Source organism: Brachyistius frenatus, unplaced genomic scaffold (genome assembly GCF_029030835.1).
Source record: "Brachyistius frenatus isolate BFR_SWC_R1_liver_20210118 unplaced genomic scaffold, ASM2903083v1 Contig_589, whole genome shotgun sequence".
In the NCBI taxonomy this organism is placed as follows: Eukaryota; Metazoa; Chordata; class Actinopteri; family Embiotocidae; genus Brachyistius; species Brachyistius frenatus.
Genome location: NW_027211188.1, coordinates 19,092 through 40,000, shown reverse-complemented (window position 1 = coordinate 40,000; position 20,909 = coordinate 19,092). Strand labels below are relative to the sequence as shown.

Below are 20,909 nucleotides of genomic sequence, written 5' to 3'. Positions count from 1 at the left end.
CATATTACTGTACAGAGTTGACATTTTCCTGTATGATTTATTTGAATTTTAAATTTTATTATTTTTATTTTTATTATTCGATTTATTGATTTAATTTGTTGTTTTCTTTAATGTTTCTACTCAATGTTTTATTCCTCTTGTTTGTTTTACACATTTATTAACTACCAATTATCACTTTGTGTTGTAATGTTTTGAGATATGTGGTTGAATATATCGAACAAACCTGATTACTGACTTGTTCCTTCTTTATTGGGTTGTTTTAATGTAAGTAGTGATATAAACACATGTAATACAGTAGAACATGTGGCAGGAAGTGAAGTGGGAACAAGGAGTCGAAGTCACACTGTGCAGTAGATGTTAGTTACAAACCACATTGTTAACATTTTGTAAATTGTCCAAAATTTGCAGCTTTGTTTCTCACTGGGGTGAAAACTTGAAGCGGAGTTGTCGAACATCTCCAGAAGGTTCTGCAGCCTTTTAGTGAGACAGAGAGACGGGATCTCTGGTGGGTGGAGACATTTACACAGGGAAGAAACTAAATACCTGGCGGGCAGAAAGACTCAAACTAATGACTGCACTTTGAAAAACTAACTCACAAATTATTTTATATCGTTTCAGATCAGCTTTGGTTTTCAATTTTCTCTGATGGCCTGCAAACATATTTATGAAAGTGTCAGATAAAAAAATGAAAAGGACTTCATTCACCAAACGTTCTTCTACTCAGACATTTACCAGTATTTTCATATTTGGGATTTATAGTGCTGGTTTGGTCCCTCTGACTGACAAATGATTACATATGAAATCATTAGATTATTAATATGGAAGCTTCCGTGTGCATACAGCATCTTATAACCAGCTGTACTGCACAGATGATACCCAACCATCCCTTGTTTTATTTTGTAGGTCCTTCAGATCATGTTTAATAACCGTGGTGAATATGAATTTATTTCATCTTTCCTACAAAAAGTTAGAGGGGAATACAAATTCTATCAGCCTGTATTTTCAGATAAAATAGAGTAAAGCAGACGGTTTGTTTTATTGGACACTGGCTGTACATTTATCATCTCTAATTAAGCATTGTCAACTTTAATTTTTCCTGTCAAAAACATTTTACATTAAGACAGTTAGTCAGTAGAGAATAAAGTCCCTCCTATTCGTACTTTTATTTCCGCGTGTGATGTGTTGAAATTAAAAACGTATGCATATGTATATATTCCGCATATTTTCATTTTCACTTATTTAGCATTTAAATCCACTACGCAAACTCTGTGCAACTAATACGTTTTCCTATGTGACAACACATTGAAGAGTTTAGATGTTAAGTTAAAAATATCATGCATGATGAATATTATAAAGTTGAAAAACAGCTTTCATTAAAATAAGTCAAGATGCAAAGTCAAAAATCTTGTAACATGTTTCATCAGGGCTAGATTCAAATTTTTTTCAGGCCTTTTTCATCTCACTTTATGACCATAATGTCTTGTACACTCAAAGCTGTTTTGCAACATATAGGACAAGGTGACTGAAAAGCAATGCACTCTTGAAAAGCTCATGTAAGGTATCAAAAAACTTGGCAAACTGGTTCAGCTTTAATGACCTGCTGAAGATGATCTCTTTCCAAGCTTGTGATATATAATGACCATCGTTTTGAGCTTTAAGACAAATAGTTCCATCTTATTTTTCTGCTAGTTAAGTCAGAATGGCTGATTTTTATTCACCTTAATTTAGGTGAAAAACAAAATGTTTGCACTGACAAAAGAGACTTATCAAGTGTTCAGTTTAGGAGGATTTGTTTTTATCCTGCTGGATGTTGGAATAGACCCATCAAAATTTAGTCCCCATTAATTTTTAGATGGATTTTTTTTTAGCACGGACATAAAAAAAAATCTCAATAATTCATAATACCTCTATTGACAGGCTGATTTTCACCAGACACACCAAAGAATAACTTTCTTTCTGTGGCTGGATTTCAAAGCTCAACGATAACCCTCCAAAAACACATTTCTTTTTTGCTCTAACATTAACCCTGGATAGATTCATTTTATATACAGTTAGAACAGGACAAATTTACTCATTGTGATCAGACAGAGGATTCTTCCAACACAATATGTTAATGAAGCATTAACAAGATTTGTGCCCAGATTACTTCTTAACTTAAATCGTGTCCTTCTTTTTGCATTTGATACTTTACCTTCAAGGATTTCCTGGCAACACTGACAGCAGCAGTGTTGGAGATATTTTCATCTTTAGATCCTCCTGGTTATATCATGAAGGGTAACACCTACAGATGTTTACTGCTCTGTTTTTGATCTGCAGCTTTTGAGCTCATACTGAGTTGCTCACCGAGATCAAAACATGTCATGTGCTACAGACTCATGTTTCTGCAGAGGCAGTACGACTTCACTGTTTCATGTTTCAGACTGCGAGAAGTGTATGAGACATTCAAGAAAATAATGACATCTTACACAAAACCAATTCAATCAATAACATCAATGTGATCCTCAGTTGCAAATAATTTGTTTGTGATGAACAATTGTTTTGTCATATAGAACAACGGAAGAGATTATATTCAAACATTACTCCCGTTAGCTAAAACACACGAATTAATAAAACTGTTTAAACTAAACCTAAGATGTACACGTACAAAGTATTTTCAATTCAATTCAACTACATTTATATCACACCAAATCACAACAGAACTCATCACAAGGCATTTAACCCTTGTGTTGTCCTCGGGTCAAAATGACCCGCAGCTGTATTCAACCAAGTTCTATTTTATTTTCATTTTTTGGGGGGGATCATTGGTGACAAGGAGTCTGTGAGGGTTTCTTTAAAGAATGATGACCAATGATCCCAAAAAATATAAAAATATAGAAATAAAATAGAACTTGGTTGAACACGGGTCATTTTGACCCGAGGACAACATGAGGGTTAACATAGTGAAGTCCTCTCAACAGAACTTGAAAACAATTCAACAATTCCCACGAGCAACAGCTGGAAGGAAAAATGATCTTTTAACAGGACGAAAACCTTTGACAGAACCAGATGACCATCTGCCTCGACTGGTTGGAGTGATTGGAGAGTGGAGACAGAAAAGAACAGCATTGAGAGACAACAAACAATTAAGACAACACACAACATGACAGTTAAAGTAATAATGCAACCATAAATGTAAGACATTGAGACAAGCAGGTACAAAATATAATATGTGTTGTAAAAATCTGTTTTAACTTGCACTAACTTCCGTGATTGAATGTATAGATTACTGAGATGGGCACCGTGCTTCACTGTGAACACCTGTGTGTCAGAAAAAACAGGCAGCATCTCTGTGTGATGACAGGAAGGCCGGTGAACAGATATCCTGGCATGCAGCTGGTGGCTTTCAGTCTGTGTGTGATTCAATGTCACAGAGACTAATTAAATCCCAGCCACTGTCTGCTGCCGCTGTGTACGCAATCCACTTTGAGCACTCAAGTTGTTAATTCAGACTCTCCCAGAAGATTATTTTTTTAATTGAACCAGAGCTTCTCCACTCGAATTGGACCAAGGAAACCACCCAGCATGTGATGGGATTACTCAAATATTTGTTCTACTCTGCCTGCTTTAGATCTTATCTTTTCATCTTTAGTTTTCCAGGTACCTTTTATATCTCTGGGAAAGTGGTACCATGTCTAACATTTCTGGTTTTCTGATTTACTGGCTGTCATGACCTATTACACTACAAAACTGTCAAGCTTAGCACTCAATACAATGTTGGTAACATTATTACAAAGATAAAATTACAACATCAGAGATGACACCAAGCTATCTGAAAATGTTGTGATCTTCCGGTTTTAATTTACACTATGGTCATTTGCAAATTTAACAAAACTGTATGTCTTGATGATCACCACAAAAGGGCAGCAGAGGGCAGGACAATGAGCTGAGTTGTCTGTGGTCTCAGGTCCTGACAATGTTCTGCATTATTCTTTTTAACCATTGAGATTTCCTGTAATGTCTGTACTGAGCTGCCAATGGAGAAGTTGAATCCCTGAAGTTGTCTAAAACAAAATTAGTTGTGTTCATTTATGTTCTGCATGTATCCATCAGCTCGGTAAGTTTGATTATCATGTCTTCAACCGTGTCAATGATTAGCTAGCTTCATATACAGTGTAAAGCCAGTCATGATTGGTGATTTCGCAACTCTGTTTTTATTTAGGATCAAACCAAACTGTACTCATAATGTATGAAGAGTGTAGATATCGATCTTTCTTCGTGGTGCCCGTGAGGACATTTAATTTGCAGCCAGTTGAGATCAATCACACACATCAGTTAAAATAACAGTGTAAAAGCAAACAAACAAACAAAAACAGAGATATTGGAATTTTTTTTCTCAGATGCATGGAAGCTACTAGATTGTCAAATAATTGATCATAAACAAATTTCAAGCTGTTTTTTTATTCATTCAAAGCAAATTTTTAAACTGCTAAAAAAAAATGTAGCGACTCTTATTAGCTGTCGGGAACTTTGGTCCTGTTTTTGTGGGAACTGTGTTTGTTTTTTTTAGCATCTGTGCATGTTCACGCAACAATACATTTAAAAAAAAAAAAAAAAAAAAAAAAAATTGGTGGATATTTTATTAGTCAAATATTGTTTAGATTCAGTGAATGTAGGGCACTAAGAAGCACCCAGAATTACATCCCTGCCAGTGTGTAGAGGTCTGTAAAAATGTTCACCTTTACATTATTGTATTAAAATGAAACACTCAGTTGCCAGACCTAAGTAAGGCTTTTTTTTTTGTCTGTATGTAGCAGCCCTGTAACAAGTCCCAGTTTTATAATGTTACCCAGGTTTTGTTGTTGGAGATGTGTTGGTTGAACATTGTGTTCATTTTGGAGGATGTAATGTTCGGTGCTGTGGACTTGTATTTGCCAAGTGTTTCTATTATTTTGTCCACCTTGTTTATCAGAGGTTGGGCTCGTTTTGAATTTTGGCCACAGCCTTTTAATTTTGTATCATCCTAATCCTTTTAATTTTGTATCATCCTAATCCATTATTACTCATCCAGTACACGCTAGTGTAGTTCAGTGTACATGCACGCCAGATGTTTCTTCACAACCTCAGACGTTGTTGTTCTGTCACAGCTGCCGGCAGTGTCATCAGTGACGTCCGTGAGGTTTGTAATCAGTCACGTGAACGGCGCAGGTCTGGATAAAGCCCTTCTCGGGACTACACCGTCTATTCAGATCCGTCCTACCCACTGTGAATTCATATTATTTTTTATTTTTTTATGCTAGCAAATTTAGACAGAGGTAAAACAAAAACAGACGGAGCAAACACAGGATTTTTTTTTTTCTCAACAGGAATCTGGGTTTAATTCCGACAGATCATCTTTCAGTCGTCGTGATGTGAGTAGATTTTTTTTTTTTTTAATTTTTTTTTGAGAATAAGAATAAACGACGCTCACACAGTCTCTTTAACTAAGCTGTCTCATTTTATTATTTTATATTGTGATATCTCCTTTGTGATGATGAATGTTAGGTTTCATTAACGTGATCCCTCGATTTTAATGTTGGGTTGTTGATCAGGTTAATTCACCGATGTGAAATTTCTGTCGTTTAGCTTTATGCATTGAAAACATAATGTATTGTTTTATGGGAAAGCATCGCTGCCTATGTGTGATCTGCTGTGTGTACAGTGCGCCCATTGGTTACAATGAAGTCATATGGAGGTTTGTTTCATTGCATCCCGTGTAGATGCTCCATAAGATGGCTTCTTCAGCGGTGGGCAGATGAGAAACCCCCTCTATTATTGTGGCCGCTGTGGTCAGTTGTGTTTTTTCACAGGACCATTTGCTAGCTCTATGGTTAACCAAATCTTCCTTCTGCACGCGATGCAGGTTTTGCATGCTCATCATGCAGGGGTCTTTAGCATTTTTCTGTTTCCAGCACCACCTTACGAGGATTTTCTCCTTCATTTTTCTGCTCTGTTTATCTTGGGCGTGTGTTTCCTCATCAAGTAGGCAGGGTCCCCCCTGTCAAACATAAGGAATTCAAATGGCTGATGAGGGTAAGGTTTGTCTTCATGGATAAAAGGGAACAGATGCTGAGTGAAATGTTGTGGTGGTTCCCTCCCAGATCAGACTGCCCGTCCTCCCTGCCCCCCTGCTGTTGACACAGCCCTCTAATCCTTGCACAGCCTGGGCCTGACTGTCCAGCGGCCTCTGCCTCCTGGGCCATCATTACAACAAGTCTGTGATACTCAGTGAAAGGCACAAAGCCTGTTTCACATCACAAACCCTCATACAGAGCAGAGAGAGGATACATTTTTAACTGTTTAATGTCAAACTTCTGGAAAACAAGGAAGAAATGCTCCAGGCGTTAAAAAAAAATAAATCACAAGACACTGCGGGTAAATAATCAGTTATATTGTTTCAAATGAAAAAAACTCCTCATAACTTCCAAACTGAGTGTAACATCATTCTGATCAGCATTTAGAAATGTTTGTGCTTCAAACAAAACCATGTTTAATATTGTAGTTTAAATGAGACTGTTTCACCTGCAAACACTTTGGCAGTTAAAACCACAAGGTGAAAGATACCAAGTAACGTCTGGTTAAACAAGGAAACATGCTTAAAGTAGTGCTGGAAACTAATGATGTAAACTATAAAAGGCTATTTAGAAAATGTTAAATGAAGCGCTGAGAGTAGACGATGCAAAATAAGCTGTAATGCTCTCAGACAGCTCGAGAGAAATCTTCCCTCAGTGGGAGATTACACTGAATGCTAGAAACGTTGTGGCACAAGTGGTTAAAAAAATTACTGCAAAGCTGACTGTTTGAGATGACTCATAAAACCAATAGTGAATGTGAATAGGGAAGTCAGTTCAATATTTGGCAAGAAGAGGAAATCCGCCATGTCCTTATTTGTCCTGTTATTTTGAAGAAAACAGTGGTGAATGAAAAGATTGCAGCTTCTGGGGAGACCCTGAGTCACTCACTTCCAGGATTGAGCTAACACAGGACTGCCTGCAAGAAGTGACAGAGTAAGGAGACATTTGAAAATCACATTGCAAAAAAAACGTCATGCGTGTTCAAGTCAGATTTATTTAAAGGCTTTCTGTCTCTGTAGCAGATCTCGAAGGGACTTTAGAAAACAAATTTTTCTAGATTGACGAACTGAACATTCAAAGTTATGAAATTTTATGTAGATCAAAATTAAAGTTAATGAAATATAAGGGAAGTGTTTTCCCTTATCTTTCATTAACTTTGTTGTGTCGTGTTGACAGGCTTGTTCACTGAGAGATTAACTTGGTATGCATTCGTTTTGTAACATTTAAATCACGTTTCTCAGAGATTTTCCTGAACAGAACACATCTTTGGTAATGACACAGACAGTTAGTCGACATTGTTCCAGGTAAAAGTAACCAGAACAATGTTCCTGGCTGGTATCAGCATCAGAGAGAGAAATGTTCCATCTTCAGTTCACTGCTCAGTTTTAATGTTGTTGCTATGGAGGGGATTTGATATAATTTTAGTCCTCTGCTTCCTGTTGAGGGGGAGGAATAGAAGCGGTGGATGTCGAGGTAGTTGGAAGTGGAGATTACATCTATATTTAATCCTAAATCTCCCAAGTATTACGTGACACATCTGTCATGCTATCAGCTGTATATTTAGCTGCATTCATGCAATACCTACCGAGAGCAGGTATTTTACAGATTGACTTAGGTGTTGTGTCACAATGAAGAAGAGGTGGATGAGCTGCACAGAATCATGTTGGCTTTAAGCCTGTTTAGATGAGATGGATTGAAAACATAGATTACAAAGGATTTCCTTTTCATAATTAATGTGTTTAGCGATATCTCCATGATAAGCAGCCTAGAAGCTTTTATAGTGACGATGCGAAGTATGCGACTATCAAAACTGACAGTATACATGATACTTGATCAGCCTATATTTGGGGAGTCCTGATAGGACAGCTTGTGAAATGTGTTTGGTTTGCAGACATTTTCTGCTATCAGAACAACCCCTCCATACAATACAGTATAATCCATGTCATACAGAAAAAAGGGGGGCATCATATTTCTTCTTTCAAAGACAAATCAATGTAGAAAATGAAAAGTTTTTCTATTAGTCTGTTCATTTTAATATTTTTATGCTATCTAATAAGATGAAAAGTAGAAACGGTGGAGAAAATTACAACAAGACAAGTTAAGCAACAACTTTAAATATGTGTCATTATGTCGCAATCTGGTCCTTCATATTTTTCTGAATTTGATTGTACAGCTCCTGAATCATATTTGAGAACCGGAGTAATTATTAAAAGAACAAATACGAGTGCTCCTGCAATCCGTCTTCCCATATTTTAGCATTAAATAAAATCCAGTATTGACAACAGTGAGGGAGCCTTGAGGGAGGTCAGAAAAAGCTGAAAACTTTTTTCTGTTCTTGTCTTTCTGAGTCATCAAGCATACCCCTCAACACTGTAGAGCCCAAATAACTTCCATCAAAACAGCCATCAGCTGTGAAGGGAATATTTTACACAAACAAATGTGCACTAAAAGACCGTAAGGCCATGAGCAGCTCTACCACTCTGGTGAGTCATGATTTATAAACTGGCTCTTACTGATGTGCGGGGCAAACAGGCTTATGAAATAGGAAAAATATTGGACTGAATGTTGATGAATTGTTTTGAAAGGTAATCAGTCAGATGCCTAAATTTACATGTTGTCCCTCACTGATCAGTTAGAAATGGCTGAGTCTATCTCATCCGTCAGCCTGACTGTTTAAAAGCTGCAGGATGCTTGTTTCTATAGATTATCTTAGCTTGTAAGCAGAGTTTAGCTGTCCGTCCCATCACACAGCCGCAGGGAGACACAACACATAGACCTATTAGCTTTAAAGCCTATGGAAGCCAAAGTCGTAAGTAGGTGAGATATGGTCACAGCTTCTTGTGTGCCACGGTTCCCTGACAGCGACATATCCAGCACAGAGGAGGGGGACACATTCATGCCAACTTCCACACATCCCGGTGGGGGAAATGATAGGCAGCTGTTTATCAGTTTGCTAGTGAGTGTGGAGGAACTGCTGAGAGAGATAAAGCAGGCTCTTCAGCTGAAGTACAATAAACTGTCCCGGTGCAGAGAGGGCTTCCAGGGCTTCATGCTTTGTGGTAAAGCTGATTCACAGGTGCTGCCTCTATTCCTTTCCTTTTGACGACATTATTGAGCCCAGAATAAATGCTGTCTGAATGTTACCTCGCTAGAAGCTCAGAAAAAGCCGTTTGCTGCACTAGACTGCGCCCTCTCTTAATTTCTGAATGCCTAGTTGCAGTTCTTTCCACACATGTTTATTTTTTCCCTAGAGAGGCATGTTTTATTTTACATAATCAGTCATGGTATATAGCAAGGTCATTGGTCGTAAGCCCTCCTATATTTTTTGGATGAAATATTATGTTTTTGCAGACAGGAATGCACGTTAAATGCTTCCAGATGCTCTCATTACATTTTGCCATTTCATCGGTGTAATATGTATTTTTAATGTAGATAACGTGTCTATTTTACTTGCTGCATTGTGTCTCTATTCCCTTGTTTCATGCAATAATTGGAGCAGCAACACAATTAATACAGTGTACTAATGATGGGAATTTTGAAGGTGATGCAGTGATGATTGTTTCTTGTTAGTGAAAACCCATTTTCCGCTTGTTTTTAAAGAGTACATTTTGCAATATGATTAAAATGCACAATAGAAACCCCCTCACATCTCCTCCCCTCTCCTTTCCCGCCCACAGTGTGGTTATGGGAAATGATGGAGGATAAAGGGCCCCGTGTAGCCGATTACTTTGTGGTTGCCGGCCTCACCGACTCATCCAAGCCTCTTGAGGAGGATCTGCACTTTGATGATGCCGGCCCCAAGTCTGTGAAACCCAAAGCCCCTATCACCGATGTCGTCTTGGTGATTCGCTCCCTGGGTGAAGAGGTACCCCTGGGTTTCACCTGTGTGGAAAGCACCCCCTCAGGCCTCTCTGCAGAGCTCAATGGAGCCAGCCTCCGGTGCCCACAGATCTTCTTGTGCTACAAGCGAGGCAGAGATAAGCCTCCACTGACAGATCTTGGGTAAGGAATAATCCTCAGTCACTGTACTGACCCTTTACTCACCCAGTTCCACTAATCACTGCTATGCCTTGGGTCACTGTAATCTGCTCTTAAACATATTCTCTAACGTGACATCTCTTCAGTGAATATTTTATCAACGCTTTTCAGTTTTCTAAAACATCATATAACACTGTGTTATGTTTCAGGGTTCTGTATGAGTGGAAAGAGAAGCTGAAGCCTGGATGTCACATCGTCCAGACCACACCCTCAGGTCGCCCGGCCAACATCAGCAGCTCGTCCTCCCAACGCATCTACATCACCTACCGCCGCGCCCCAAAGAGCCAGCCCCACACTTCACTGGCTGTCACTGATGTCTGCATCATCATTCCTGGAAAGGGGGAGACGCCCCCTCACACTTTCTGCAAGGTGGACAAGAACCTCAACAGCAGTATGGTAGGTTACAGCCCTGAAGATACTCGCATATATCCTGTGTGTCTGTACAAATAATTCAGGTTTTTGTTAATCTGTGATGTCTTTGTCCATGTTCCAGTGGGGATCCTCAGTCTACCTGTGTTACAAGAAGTCTCTGGCTAAAGCAAATGCAATCGCATACAAAGCAGGTAAACAGCAGGACACAATTTGTTTTATTCAAAAGAAAAAGACCTTGGATTGAGGATCTGTGTCAGTAATTATCAGTATCCTGATGAAGGCTGTATCTGATGGAGTTGTTTGTACTTGTGCCCAGGTCTGTTGTGTAGGTACCCCAAGGAGGACTACGAGTCCTTCCCACTGCCTGAGTCAGTGCCTATGTTCTGCCTGCCTATGGGGGCAATGATCGAGTGCTGGCCAGCTCACACCAAACACTCCCTGCCAGTTTTTTCCACATTTGTACTGACGGGGGCCTCTGGAGAAAAGGTATAACCACCTGCTTACGTCAGTGTTTCTACTAACCTTCTTTCTTTTTCTCGTAATGTTTCTTTCAATTTTTTGGGACACAGAACATTACAAACCACTGCCAAGAAAACCAATACTCCCTTCAGAGTCCTGCTAAATTTTATTTGCGTCATCATTAATGAAGGAGTTCCCCCAAAGTTGGCATCAGTTTTTTGTCCTTTTGTACACACATTCTCCTTTAATTGCTTCATTTCAGCTCGCCTTTCCATCTTTATCTCCCCCTCTGTTTCTCACTGTCCATGAGGATCCCTCTTGGATTAGTTTGTTGACGAACTGCACTTGTATTTCTGAGAATACCAGACAATCTTAATCAACTTCTAAACTCTGACTGGAATCAGAAATGGTCTACCGGCTATGTTTGGAATACTAAAAGGCTGTAAGCCTTTGAAAGCAATGCCGCATAAAATATTTTTTATTTTTTTTGCAGCTCATCCTTTGAATAATGGATGGCTCATGTGCACCGCTTGGGCTGGTGCGCAAGTTTTAAATGCTGAATGCCTCAGTGCCCACTCCTTCTTCCCTGCAACCTCCAGTCTGCAGGCTAGTCTCCTGGCACTTCATGCCTGGAATGATGTGTTTATTTATTGGGGAGAAGGAACTTCAAAGCACTGCGCATGATTTAGCTGATTTATTATGATGAACATTCTCTAGTGAAGCTGCCACAACATCTTACCTGAACGCGTCACTTCAAAGGACCTGTGGCTACTGTGGAGTTTGTCTTTGTAAAGTTTGCATCCTTATGCATGTATTGGGTATTCATTATGCTGATCATCATTTCAATCCCTGTGTGTGCAGGTGTATGGAGCAGCTATCCAGTTCTATGAGCCTTACTCAGAGGAGAACCTGTCTGAGCGTCAGCGCTCACAGCTCGGCCTGCCAAGCTCTGGTCTCGGACTTGATGGAACCAGAAATGTTTACAGCAACAAGAGCATCTGTTTACTCTCCCACTGGCCCTTCTTCCAGTCCTTCAGGAGCTTTCTCACTTTCCTCTACCGATATTCCATCTCTGGACCACATGCCCTGCCTATTGAAAAGTTAGCAAGTTTTACAGTCTTTCAGAAACTTTTGTTCCTTAATCTTGTAAACAGAAATGGATGCCCTTACCACCTTGTTAACAGATTTTATTTTTACTCACAGGCACATCTCGCACTTCATGCAAAATGTGCCATTTCCCTCCACACAAAGACCACGCATCCTCGTGCAGGTGAGCTTAAAATTTGCCGAATGAAGAAACGACTTCATTTCTGTGTGGCTGTTTTATTTGAAATAACATGAATGCCCTTAGACACAATGAAGCCATCAACGAAATCATCCACCCACCAACGCACTGATGCTCTTCTGTGCTTCTTCCACAGCTGTCTCCACATGACAGCCTCATATTGAGCCAACCTGTGTCCTCTCCACTGCCTCTTAGGTAACATCAATAAATTGCAAAATTATAATCTGACAACACTCTGTATTTGCTGCTATCCTAATCTGGAACCATCTGCCTTTGTTTGTGTGTATTTTTTTTTATTTTTTTTTTGCTGTAGTGGTGGAAGCCTCTCTACATTACTTCTGAATCTGGGTCCAAAAAATGCAGCCACTCTGCTTGTGTTGGCTGTCACAGAGCACAAGATTCTGGTTCATTCCCTCCGCCCAGCTGTGCTCACCAGTGTTACCGAGGCTCTTGTGTCTGTAAGTCTTTTGCCACTCCACTTTTCCAGATAAAAACACTAAAGTTTTAATGTGATTATACATGCAATGGTGGATGAGGCAGAGCTGCAGCTTCACTGAATTACCTATAGTTACATCAAAGAAGACTCTCTGTATTATTGTGGCGAACAATTCGAAAAACAATCTAAGAAATGTGCATGTGCAGTGAAATTCTCAAAAAGGAGAAGGAAATAAAGTTTGAGTAACCGAGCTAAAATCTCATCTTTCATCCTTGCAATGTTTGTACTTATGCATATGTGCCCCCCATTTCAGATGATCTTTCCCTTCCACTGGCCATGTCCTTACATCCCTCTGTGCCCGCTGGCCCTGGCTGATGTGCTCAGTGCGCCGTGCCCTTTCATCGTGGGTGTGGACTCCAGATACTTTGACCTTTACGTGCCCCCAGCTGACATCAGCTGTGTGGATCTGGACACCAACACCATCTCCCAGTAAGTGACCCCTGACTTCAAGCAGTCTGTGATGGATGGCTGCCTTCAAAGGCCGAAAATCATGTTTCCATGTTTTAGGTTTTTATTGGTCTGGTTTTAAAAGATACTCCTAGGGTTATCAGTATCTGTCAGTAAAAGCCTATTATGTAACGATAGGAGCTGGAATGTGAAATAACGCTGTACACAACAGCACATTCGGGTAAAGCTGGTCTCCCACATCAATTCAAAAGCTGTTTTTTGAAGAGATTAACTTGTCAGTGCTGATGTCAGTGAAACTGTCTCCCTCTATATCTTTTTGCAATGTTTCTTGACTGTCCTCCCGTGTAATGAAAACCATATGGTGTGCCTGCAGAAAAGACGACAAGAAGGCGCTAACGTGGAAAATCTTGCCCAGGAGAGCCTGCAAACATCTCCTGAATGCCCTAAATAAACTCCATCAGCAGCTCACTGAGGGTAAGTCCAGTGATGCTGTGTCATTGTATTAGTGGTTTCATGAATAATTTAGGTTTGGAGACACGAGTCTGTTGAGTCAGCCTGTAACGTCGACTTTACAGGAAACTCACTGGATTTACCCACTGTTACATACAGTAAAAACAACCCACGATGTTAATGACGTGACATTTAGTCTTTATGGTAAACTCGCTCCTCCTGACGTGCCTCTTTACTTTAAATACTATACTTTAAATAGTAATTTACCGTGATTCCCGGAATTGCTTTTACTCCTCACTCAAATTTCAGCCTGTCATGTGTTGATCAACATTATTATGGGATGTCCGTCGTAAAATCCAGACCATGGATTGCTTTCATTGTAATGGTTGAACATCGATACAAATTAATCCCAGCCTATAAAGCTCTTTGATTGTGCCGGATTTACTTTTGATTTTTTTAGATTAGTTAGACTGTACAATAACTCACCTCTGGCAAAATCCATCACATAACAATAACACTGTTGACTGTGTTTCTTGGTTGTTTGTATATAATATATACAGATATATACTGTACTGTATATACTGTATATTTTATATTTTATATTTATATTTCATAGTTTTTACTGCTATTTTATTGCTTTTCTATTGTTCTATTACTATCTATTGCTTCTGTATGCTGCTGTAGCAAAAAAATTTCCCCTCGGGGATTAATAAAGTAACTACCTAACCTAACCTAACCTAGATTAAAATATAACAATGTGATGTCAGATGGTCTATTTTTGGCCAGTTTACAATGCTGTACTTTTAGCCACGATACTGTGACTGCGTTGGTCATTTGGTCTCTCCCCTGCTTTGATCCTAACTGAAAGTTATTTATGTGCTTACAGATTCTATTTTTATCTGCTGGTTTGTGCTTGCAGGTGCTCAGTTAAACCGTGAAGATGTGCAGATGGACCACCAGGTGACTGACAGCGAGCTGAACGGCGGGAAAAGCCTCCACACACTCGAGCTGGAGATCCAGGAGGCCTTCCTGCAGTTCATGGCGGCCATCCTACGAGGCTACCGCTCCTATCTGCTGCCCATCACCCAAGCCCCGTCTGAGAAGACCACCGACGCCAGCTCTCTCTTCGACCTCCAAGGCATGTTTCAGTCTCACCCTGTAAAATGCTCTACTGCATGTAATCACCAAGTTATTGTTTCCCTGCCCCTGTGATTTAGTGCTGCAGTAGGTCAGGGGGTTATGCCGTGAGTGCTGCATCAAAACTTTGCCCTGAATCACTGCTGTCATGACTCTGGTGATTTAGCTTAAGCCTCAGTGGAAATTAGGCTCAGATGACAAGTAAGAGAGGCCGCCATGATTAATACCACAATGTCCCAGCACATCTGTGTGCTGTTACGCAAGCAGAGCAGCAGAGAACAACTTGTTTTATACAACAGTATTATTTCCTGTAAATGTTGGTTAAGTCAACATGTTGACCCCATAAAGGAATCTAAATTTATAACCATGATACTGATTTTAATACTCACTTCTTGACTTCTTTTAAAATTAAATGATGTTGTGTTTCTTTACAGGCTTCTTGAAGAGCAGAGATCGCTCCCATCAGAGGTTTTACTCCCTCATGACCAAAACTCAAATGTTCAGTCGTTTCATAGAGGAGTGCTCCTTTGTCAGCGATAAAGACGCCAGCCTGGCTTTCTTTGATGAGTGTGTTGATAAGGTGAGGATTGTAGCTAATCTTTAATATAGATTTTTGGTGTCGCAGACAGTTCATCAGATCCATTCGGCTGTGTAGGAACACATGCTCCGTTAACAATATCTAGTCTGCCCTCCATTCGTTTGCAGAAAAAAAGAAAAAAAAAAAAAAAGCTGAGGCATTTAGAGAGAAGATTAATCACATGCTGTCTTCCCAATTAACATTTTATTGTGGCCTTCATTTAATTTCAAGTTGTTAATAAGCAAGTAACAGCAGCTAATATAAATGAACAGAGAGTAATTAACACTCCAAGCGTCCTTTGAGCCTCTTATTAACATCACCATCTTTTCTCATCTATAATTCCAAACCCTGTTCTTTCCTGCTTTTTGAGAATGTTTTTCTGCTTTCTTTTTGGTTATTGTCTGATTTTCTGCCTCTCTTTTGTCACCCCTCTCTACTCCTTTGTTTGTCATTGTGGCCTCTGCCTGTTAGTTATTCACCACGGGAGGCAAGGTAAGCCACAAGAACTTGTGTTGCAGTTGAAACCTTCTGTGTTTGTTATTGTAAATGTTTGTAACACTTTTAGTGGCAGTGACACTTGCTATGATCCTAATCAAAAGGAGGGTTTCTTATTGTGTGTGTGTACGGGAAAGTGGGGAAGACACAGGAAAGGTGTTGAATTTGAGGATGTACATGCTGTCAGAAATCTGCATGGCCGAACCAGGAGATGTTAGAAAGATCTGAGAACTGCTCAGTTCATTCTCCCTGACCCTTCTCTCAGTCATGAAACAATGAGGTTAATAATACGGGCTTTGACATTTTCTGTGATTACTCTGCATGCAATATACTGTAATACAGAGGAATGACAAAGGGAAACGGGAAAAAAAGGCAGAGCTGACAACCCCTATTTACTGTGATGTTTTGAGCTTTTTTGTCACAGTCCTGTGGGATGTGGGCAAGTTGTGCTCATTGTTAGCTTGGACAAATTAATTGCAGATTTGACAGCTTTTATGAACACAACCTGTCAACATGTTTTGTTACACACACACACACACACACACACACACACACACACACACACACACACACACACAAAGAAAAAACACCCCCCTCCCCTCCAAAACCATTTCTGTGTCTCTCTGTTCTTGCAAACTTGTGCAATCAGGAAGTCACATTTACATCCTGTGTGAACAGTTAGAAGTCCTGCATTATTGGTCGCTGCGGTTGTTACTGAGAAGTGGAAGCATTGATTCATTCAGCATCATTGCTGCTGAGGTTGACAACAAATGTGGTGATTGAGAAAGACCTCTTGGGTGTAAGAGGAAGGGCAGCGAGCGAGGAAACACTGAGCAGAATCGAAGTGAGGGCAAACAGGTCAGTGAGAGTCGGTTGACTGAATCATCCACTCAACTGAGTGGAACAAACTCTGTAATGCAGCACCACTGGGGAACTCGTCAGCTGCTGCCATAATATTAACGTTTTAGTGAAACTCATGCCCTAGATAAGCTGGTAATCAATTCAGATAAGCCAAGTGACTGAGCATCAGCATAGAAGGCTTTTTACAATCCGACAGACAAATATTTGGTGCTTATTTCTCCTAAAAAAAAAGAACATGTAAGCTTTTTAATGCTACTCTGTGTTGGTGCTGTTGTTCACAGGCAGGCAGTGGAACTTTTATTACACATGTCTCCAAAGAACAGATCATTCAGTTATGAGCTGAAACAAATGTGGCAGTTTCGTATTGAGGAGTGCTGCCAAAGCAGTACAGTTAAATGGTCTTGTGTCCCTAGAGCAACAAGGCATCAATTTTGTCCAGGTCACTGCAGCCTGGATTAATTGAGTCTTGGAGGATTCACGGGATCAAGCTTCTGTCTTGGCAGAGCCCTTTAGATAAATGGAATTGGGTCATAGGCCGTATTTCTGCTGCAGATGGTCTCATTAGTGACATCTACTTGTCCTCAGTGAGCCTCATATGTGATCAGATCTGAGGGCTCACATGTCAATGAGCCTTCAGGCAGCAGTAATAGCACCTTTAGATTTGTGTTTCTAGCAAGAGGAAAGATGAAGAACAATGATGAATGTGTTTCTCTTGCAAACCAGATGGACAGTGAAAGGCCAGAGGACGCCAGACTGATTGAACTGGATGAGTCCCAGCGCAGTGAGCACACGGTTTATATAAACCCTCCCGAGCTGCCTCCTCTACCACAGGGAGAGGAACATCCTCTGTGCTACAGGTATCACACTGCTGATCGATCTCTAAATGACAGATACAAGACAGACTGCTTCTCTATTTTTACTCTGTTGCACATTTTCTCATACACACTGGGTGCACATAAATGCTACTGTAGAAGGAGCGTAATGGCTCTTGTTGAAGGATTTGTCACTGCTGCAAAGCTTTGTGGCTATTTTGAGCTAGAAGATATTGCTTTTGAATTCATATGTCGGTGCTAGAAAGTATCAGAGACAAACTATTGTGCATGTCTCTTGGATTGCCACTGTTTATGTGGAACTGATGTCTATTTTAGATATCTTGGTATATAAGTGAGTACATATCTTTCTGCAGCTACTCTGGGTTCCCTGTGCTGAATGCTGAGCTTCTGGAGCCTATGAAGGGACCAAACCCTTCATCAGCAGGCACTGCCTCACGGCACAGCAGCCCAGCCAGCCCTACAGCCATCTTCAGACGCTCTAAACAGGTCAGCCATATTAAAATCAGTAAATACCATTACTTTTGACCTATGGCTTAGAGGTGAGCGATGACTTTCTTTAATACCATATATGTAAAGAATTATTTTTATTTTTAAAAGATTATCTATGTTTTTTTTCCCCATTGTGGAACCTTATAATGACATAACCTGACAAACATGAATATTTGTCAGGTTTAATGTCAGATTTGATCCTTGTTTGAGAATATCTTTTTTTGTATTTGCAATTTGTCCCTATCTTGCATCTGCACATATTCTATATAATGCTATTGGTATAAATGTGAATGCAAAATGTAAATCTAGTCGTGAAAGGGCAAAGAATCATCTCTACATCTGGTCTTTTTTATCGCAGGAGATCAAATCAGCTCAAAGGATGGCCAAAACCTATTCATCTATGCCTCAGATGTGGTCCAAGTGTCTGCTGAGCCAGTGCTACGGCCTCTGGTTTATCTGCTTGCCAGGATTCGTCGGCAACTGCCACTCGAAGGTGCGAGCTCTGCGCACAGCTTATGATGTGTTGAGGAAAATGCAAGACAAGAAGCTGCAGGCTCCAGACGAGGTAGGAAACTGCGATGTATAAAAACATACTCAGATATTTAGATATAAATGAATGGTGTTTTTTCTGAAATAACTACAGTGCATATATTTAATATTAAAATGATGGCGGTATTCTGTCACAGGTGTGTTACCGTGTGCTGCTGCAGTTGTGTGGCCAGTACAGCCAGCCCGTCCTGGCTGTCAGGGTCCTGTTTGAGATGAAGAAGGCTGGAGTTCAACCCAATGCTATCACCTATGGCTACTATAACAAGGTGTGTGCTTTAACCTAAACATATAAACAGGAAGAAATAAGCTAATTTGACTCTACACTTAACTGTTTAGTTTAAATTCCACATTGTAATGTGATATTTCCCTGCTCCAGGCAGTGTTAGAGAGTACTTGGCCCTCCACCACCAGAGGAGGCTACTTTCTGTGGGGAAAGCTGAGGAACGTGGTCCTTGGTGTGCTGCAGTTCAAGCAAGCAGGGAGAAAACAACATATTCCTCACAGAGATCCTCAGCTGTCAGGTAAAAGCACAAACGTCCTGGTTCAGTGACCCTCAGTAAGTTTTTATTGATGTCTGATAAACCATAATACCAGACATGAAGATAATTTCAGCTGATAACCACACAGATATTCATAACCATCTGGCTAGAGAACAGCATTTGACACAGTGTTGCCTCAAGTCAAAACAAGTTTTTGTGAATATTAGAAGGGTGAAATAAGCTGCCTTCAATCATTACGTTTTTAGAAATACATAGAAAATTAGATGTTTATGTGTGCATTTAAAATTGTCTTGTAATGTTTCACAAATACTACACAAGCCTCTAAATTGACATGCAGTGTATCATGCACTCCTACACTGACTGCATGCAGGAGAGTCATTGCTTTATACCCAAGACTCTATAAGTTCAGTAGTATTTACTTTTCAATTGCCAACAACATTAAGTAAATGACAGATTGATAGTTTCAATAGCTAGATAACAGTAGCTATCAGTTTGATAGCTACTGTAGTTCTTAATGAATGCATGTAAATGGCAGTGATCACGAGGGAGCAGTCATTTATTCAAGGCTCCTTCCTGGTCTCTTAACAAGGTTTATCCAACCTCGATCCTCCTCCAGCATATATTGTTCCCAGTCTGCATTTCTTTAATGACACTAATTAAACAGAGCAAGGAGGTTTTCCCCCCCAGCAGTCACAACACACAGGTTGCTCTTGATATCGTCCTTAACTCCCACAGTTTCCCAAAGACACTCTCATTACCATAATGGCATGTTGTGTGAGGGGCTCGAATGAAAACATCATGCTGTGCACCATGTACTGTGCTGCTGTTGTTGTTGTTTTCATTTTGAATTGATTCACTTTACAAAGGGAAAACTCCAGGAATGGAAACATGACCATGTTAAGTATTGTGATCCTTTAGTTATTTTTTCTGTGAATTTGTAGTTTGTGAAAAACTAACGTGTAATTTAACATGATTCATTCATTCTTTGTTGTGCTCCCCTTTAAGTTAAAAATAAGACAAATCTTTTTATGCTGGGTGACATTCAATCACGATGATGGCTCTTAGGCAATCAGAACATTTCTGCATCTTTGCAGTGGCTGATAATGATTACAACACTTCTCAGTGAGTCTTTATAAAGTGCTCTCACACGAACTGGGCTGTGGTCTCATAACCTGTTGGCTCACTGTCATTTGCTTTACCTCTCATCTCCTCTCTCTTCTGTTATCTCCCTTCAGATGGCAGTGACCTCGACACAGTCAGTCATGGCAGCTTGGACAGCGCTAATGACTCTGCTGAGCGCACCTCCATCGACACTGACTTCACTAAAATGGACTCCAGTGATGATGGATTCAGTACAGGTAGGAAGACAGAGCACTATTTCTCTCTTCTCCCATCGATTTCACACTCAGTCTTTAATAGTACCAGGTGTCTCAATTTCTCTATGATTGATTTGATTTAATTTACCACCTTAAAAGTGGTTAAATCACATGATTCATAAACCTTATTTTTGCATTTCTCTGCTTAAATGGCACTGTACTCCAGTTAAATAGTTTTTCCTTCATTGTACTCTGCACCTTCTGCTTTCAATCAGACATCTGACCATATATAAAGAAACAAAAAGCGCCAGTACCAAGAATTACCTCCAAATTTTAAAAGTTACAATCTCAAAGATCAGTGGAAAGCATAGACTATAATAGAAATAGACAACGTGTCCAGGTCTGAAAAGTGAGGCCAATGCAGAAGTGCTTTAAAGTGCAATACCACTGAGCAATAGGGTTTGGCTCCAAAAAACTTCTGGCTCCAATAGATTACTGTTGAACTTTTCTCATGAAATACAAAGTCAATACATTTTTCCATAAGTAATTATGATA

At 39.9% G+C, this 20,909-nt stretch overlaps 2 protein-coding genes across 2 annotated transcripts in view; both read left to right on the top strand.

Moving 5' to 3' along the window:
- LOC138614842 (voltage-dependent T-type calcium channel subunit alpha-1I-like) overlaps positions 1 to 6,188 on the top strand; it is a 19,016-nt gene extending 12,828 nt beyond the window's left edge. The window contains 1 exon segment of the mRNA XM_069688431.1: positions 6,117 to 6,188. Coding sequence (XP_069544532.1) covers positions 6,117 to 6,188 — 72 coding nt within the window.
- dennd4a (DENN/MADD domain containing 4A) overlaps positions 5,187 to 20,909 on the top strand; it is a 24,252-nt gene continuing 8,529 nt past the window's right edge. The window contains exons 1-20 of the mRNA XM_069688424.1: positions 5,187 to 5,387; positions 9,767 to 10,091; positions 10,277 to 10,523; positions 10,621 to 10,690; positions 10,816 to 10,985; positions 11,820 to 12,058; positions 12,162 to 12,228; positions 12,380 to 12,438; positions 12,557 to 12,701; positions 12,993 to 13,168; positions 13,521 to 13,621; positions 14,517 to 14,735; positions 15,169 to 15,314; positions 15,783 to 15,803; positions 17,391 to 17,524; positions 17,854 to 17,986; positions 18,348 to 18,554; positions 18,676 to 18,804; positions 18,915 to 19,059; positions 20,274 to 20,396. Of these exons, the coding sequence (XP_069544525.1) occupies positions 9,781 to 10,091; positions 10,277 to 10,523; positions 10,621 to 10,690; positions 10,816 to 10,985; positions 11,820 to 12,058; positions 12,162 to 12,228; positions 12,380 to 12,438; positions 12,557 to 12,701; positions 12,993 to 13,168; positions 13,521 to 13,621; positions 14,517 to 14,735; positions 15,169 to 15,314; positions 15,783 to 15,803; positions 17,391 to 17,524; positions 17,854 to 17,986; positions 18,348 to 18,554; positions 18,676 to 18,804; positions 18,915 to 19,059; positions 20,274 to 20,396 (2,842 nt within the window). The 5' untranslated portion in view covers positions 5,187 to 5,387; positions 9,767 to 9,780. The remainder of the gene's footprint in view (positions 5,388 to 9,766; positions 10,092 to 10,276; positions 10,524 to 10,620; positions 10,691 to 10,815; positions 10,986 to 11,819; positions 12,059 to 12,161; positions 12,229 to 12,379; positions 12,439 to 12,556; positions 12,702 to 12,992; positions 13,169 to 13,520; positions 13,622 to 14,516; positions 14,736 to 15,168; positions 15,315 to 15,782; positions 15,804 to 17,390; positions 17,525 to 17,853; positions 17,987 to 18,347; positions 18,555 to 18,675; positions 18,805 to 18,914; positions 19,060 to 20,273; positions 20,397 to 20,909) is intronic.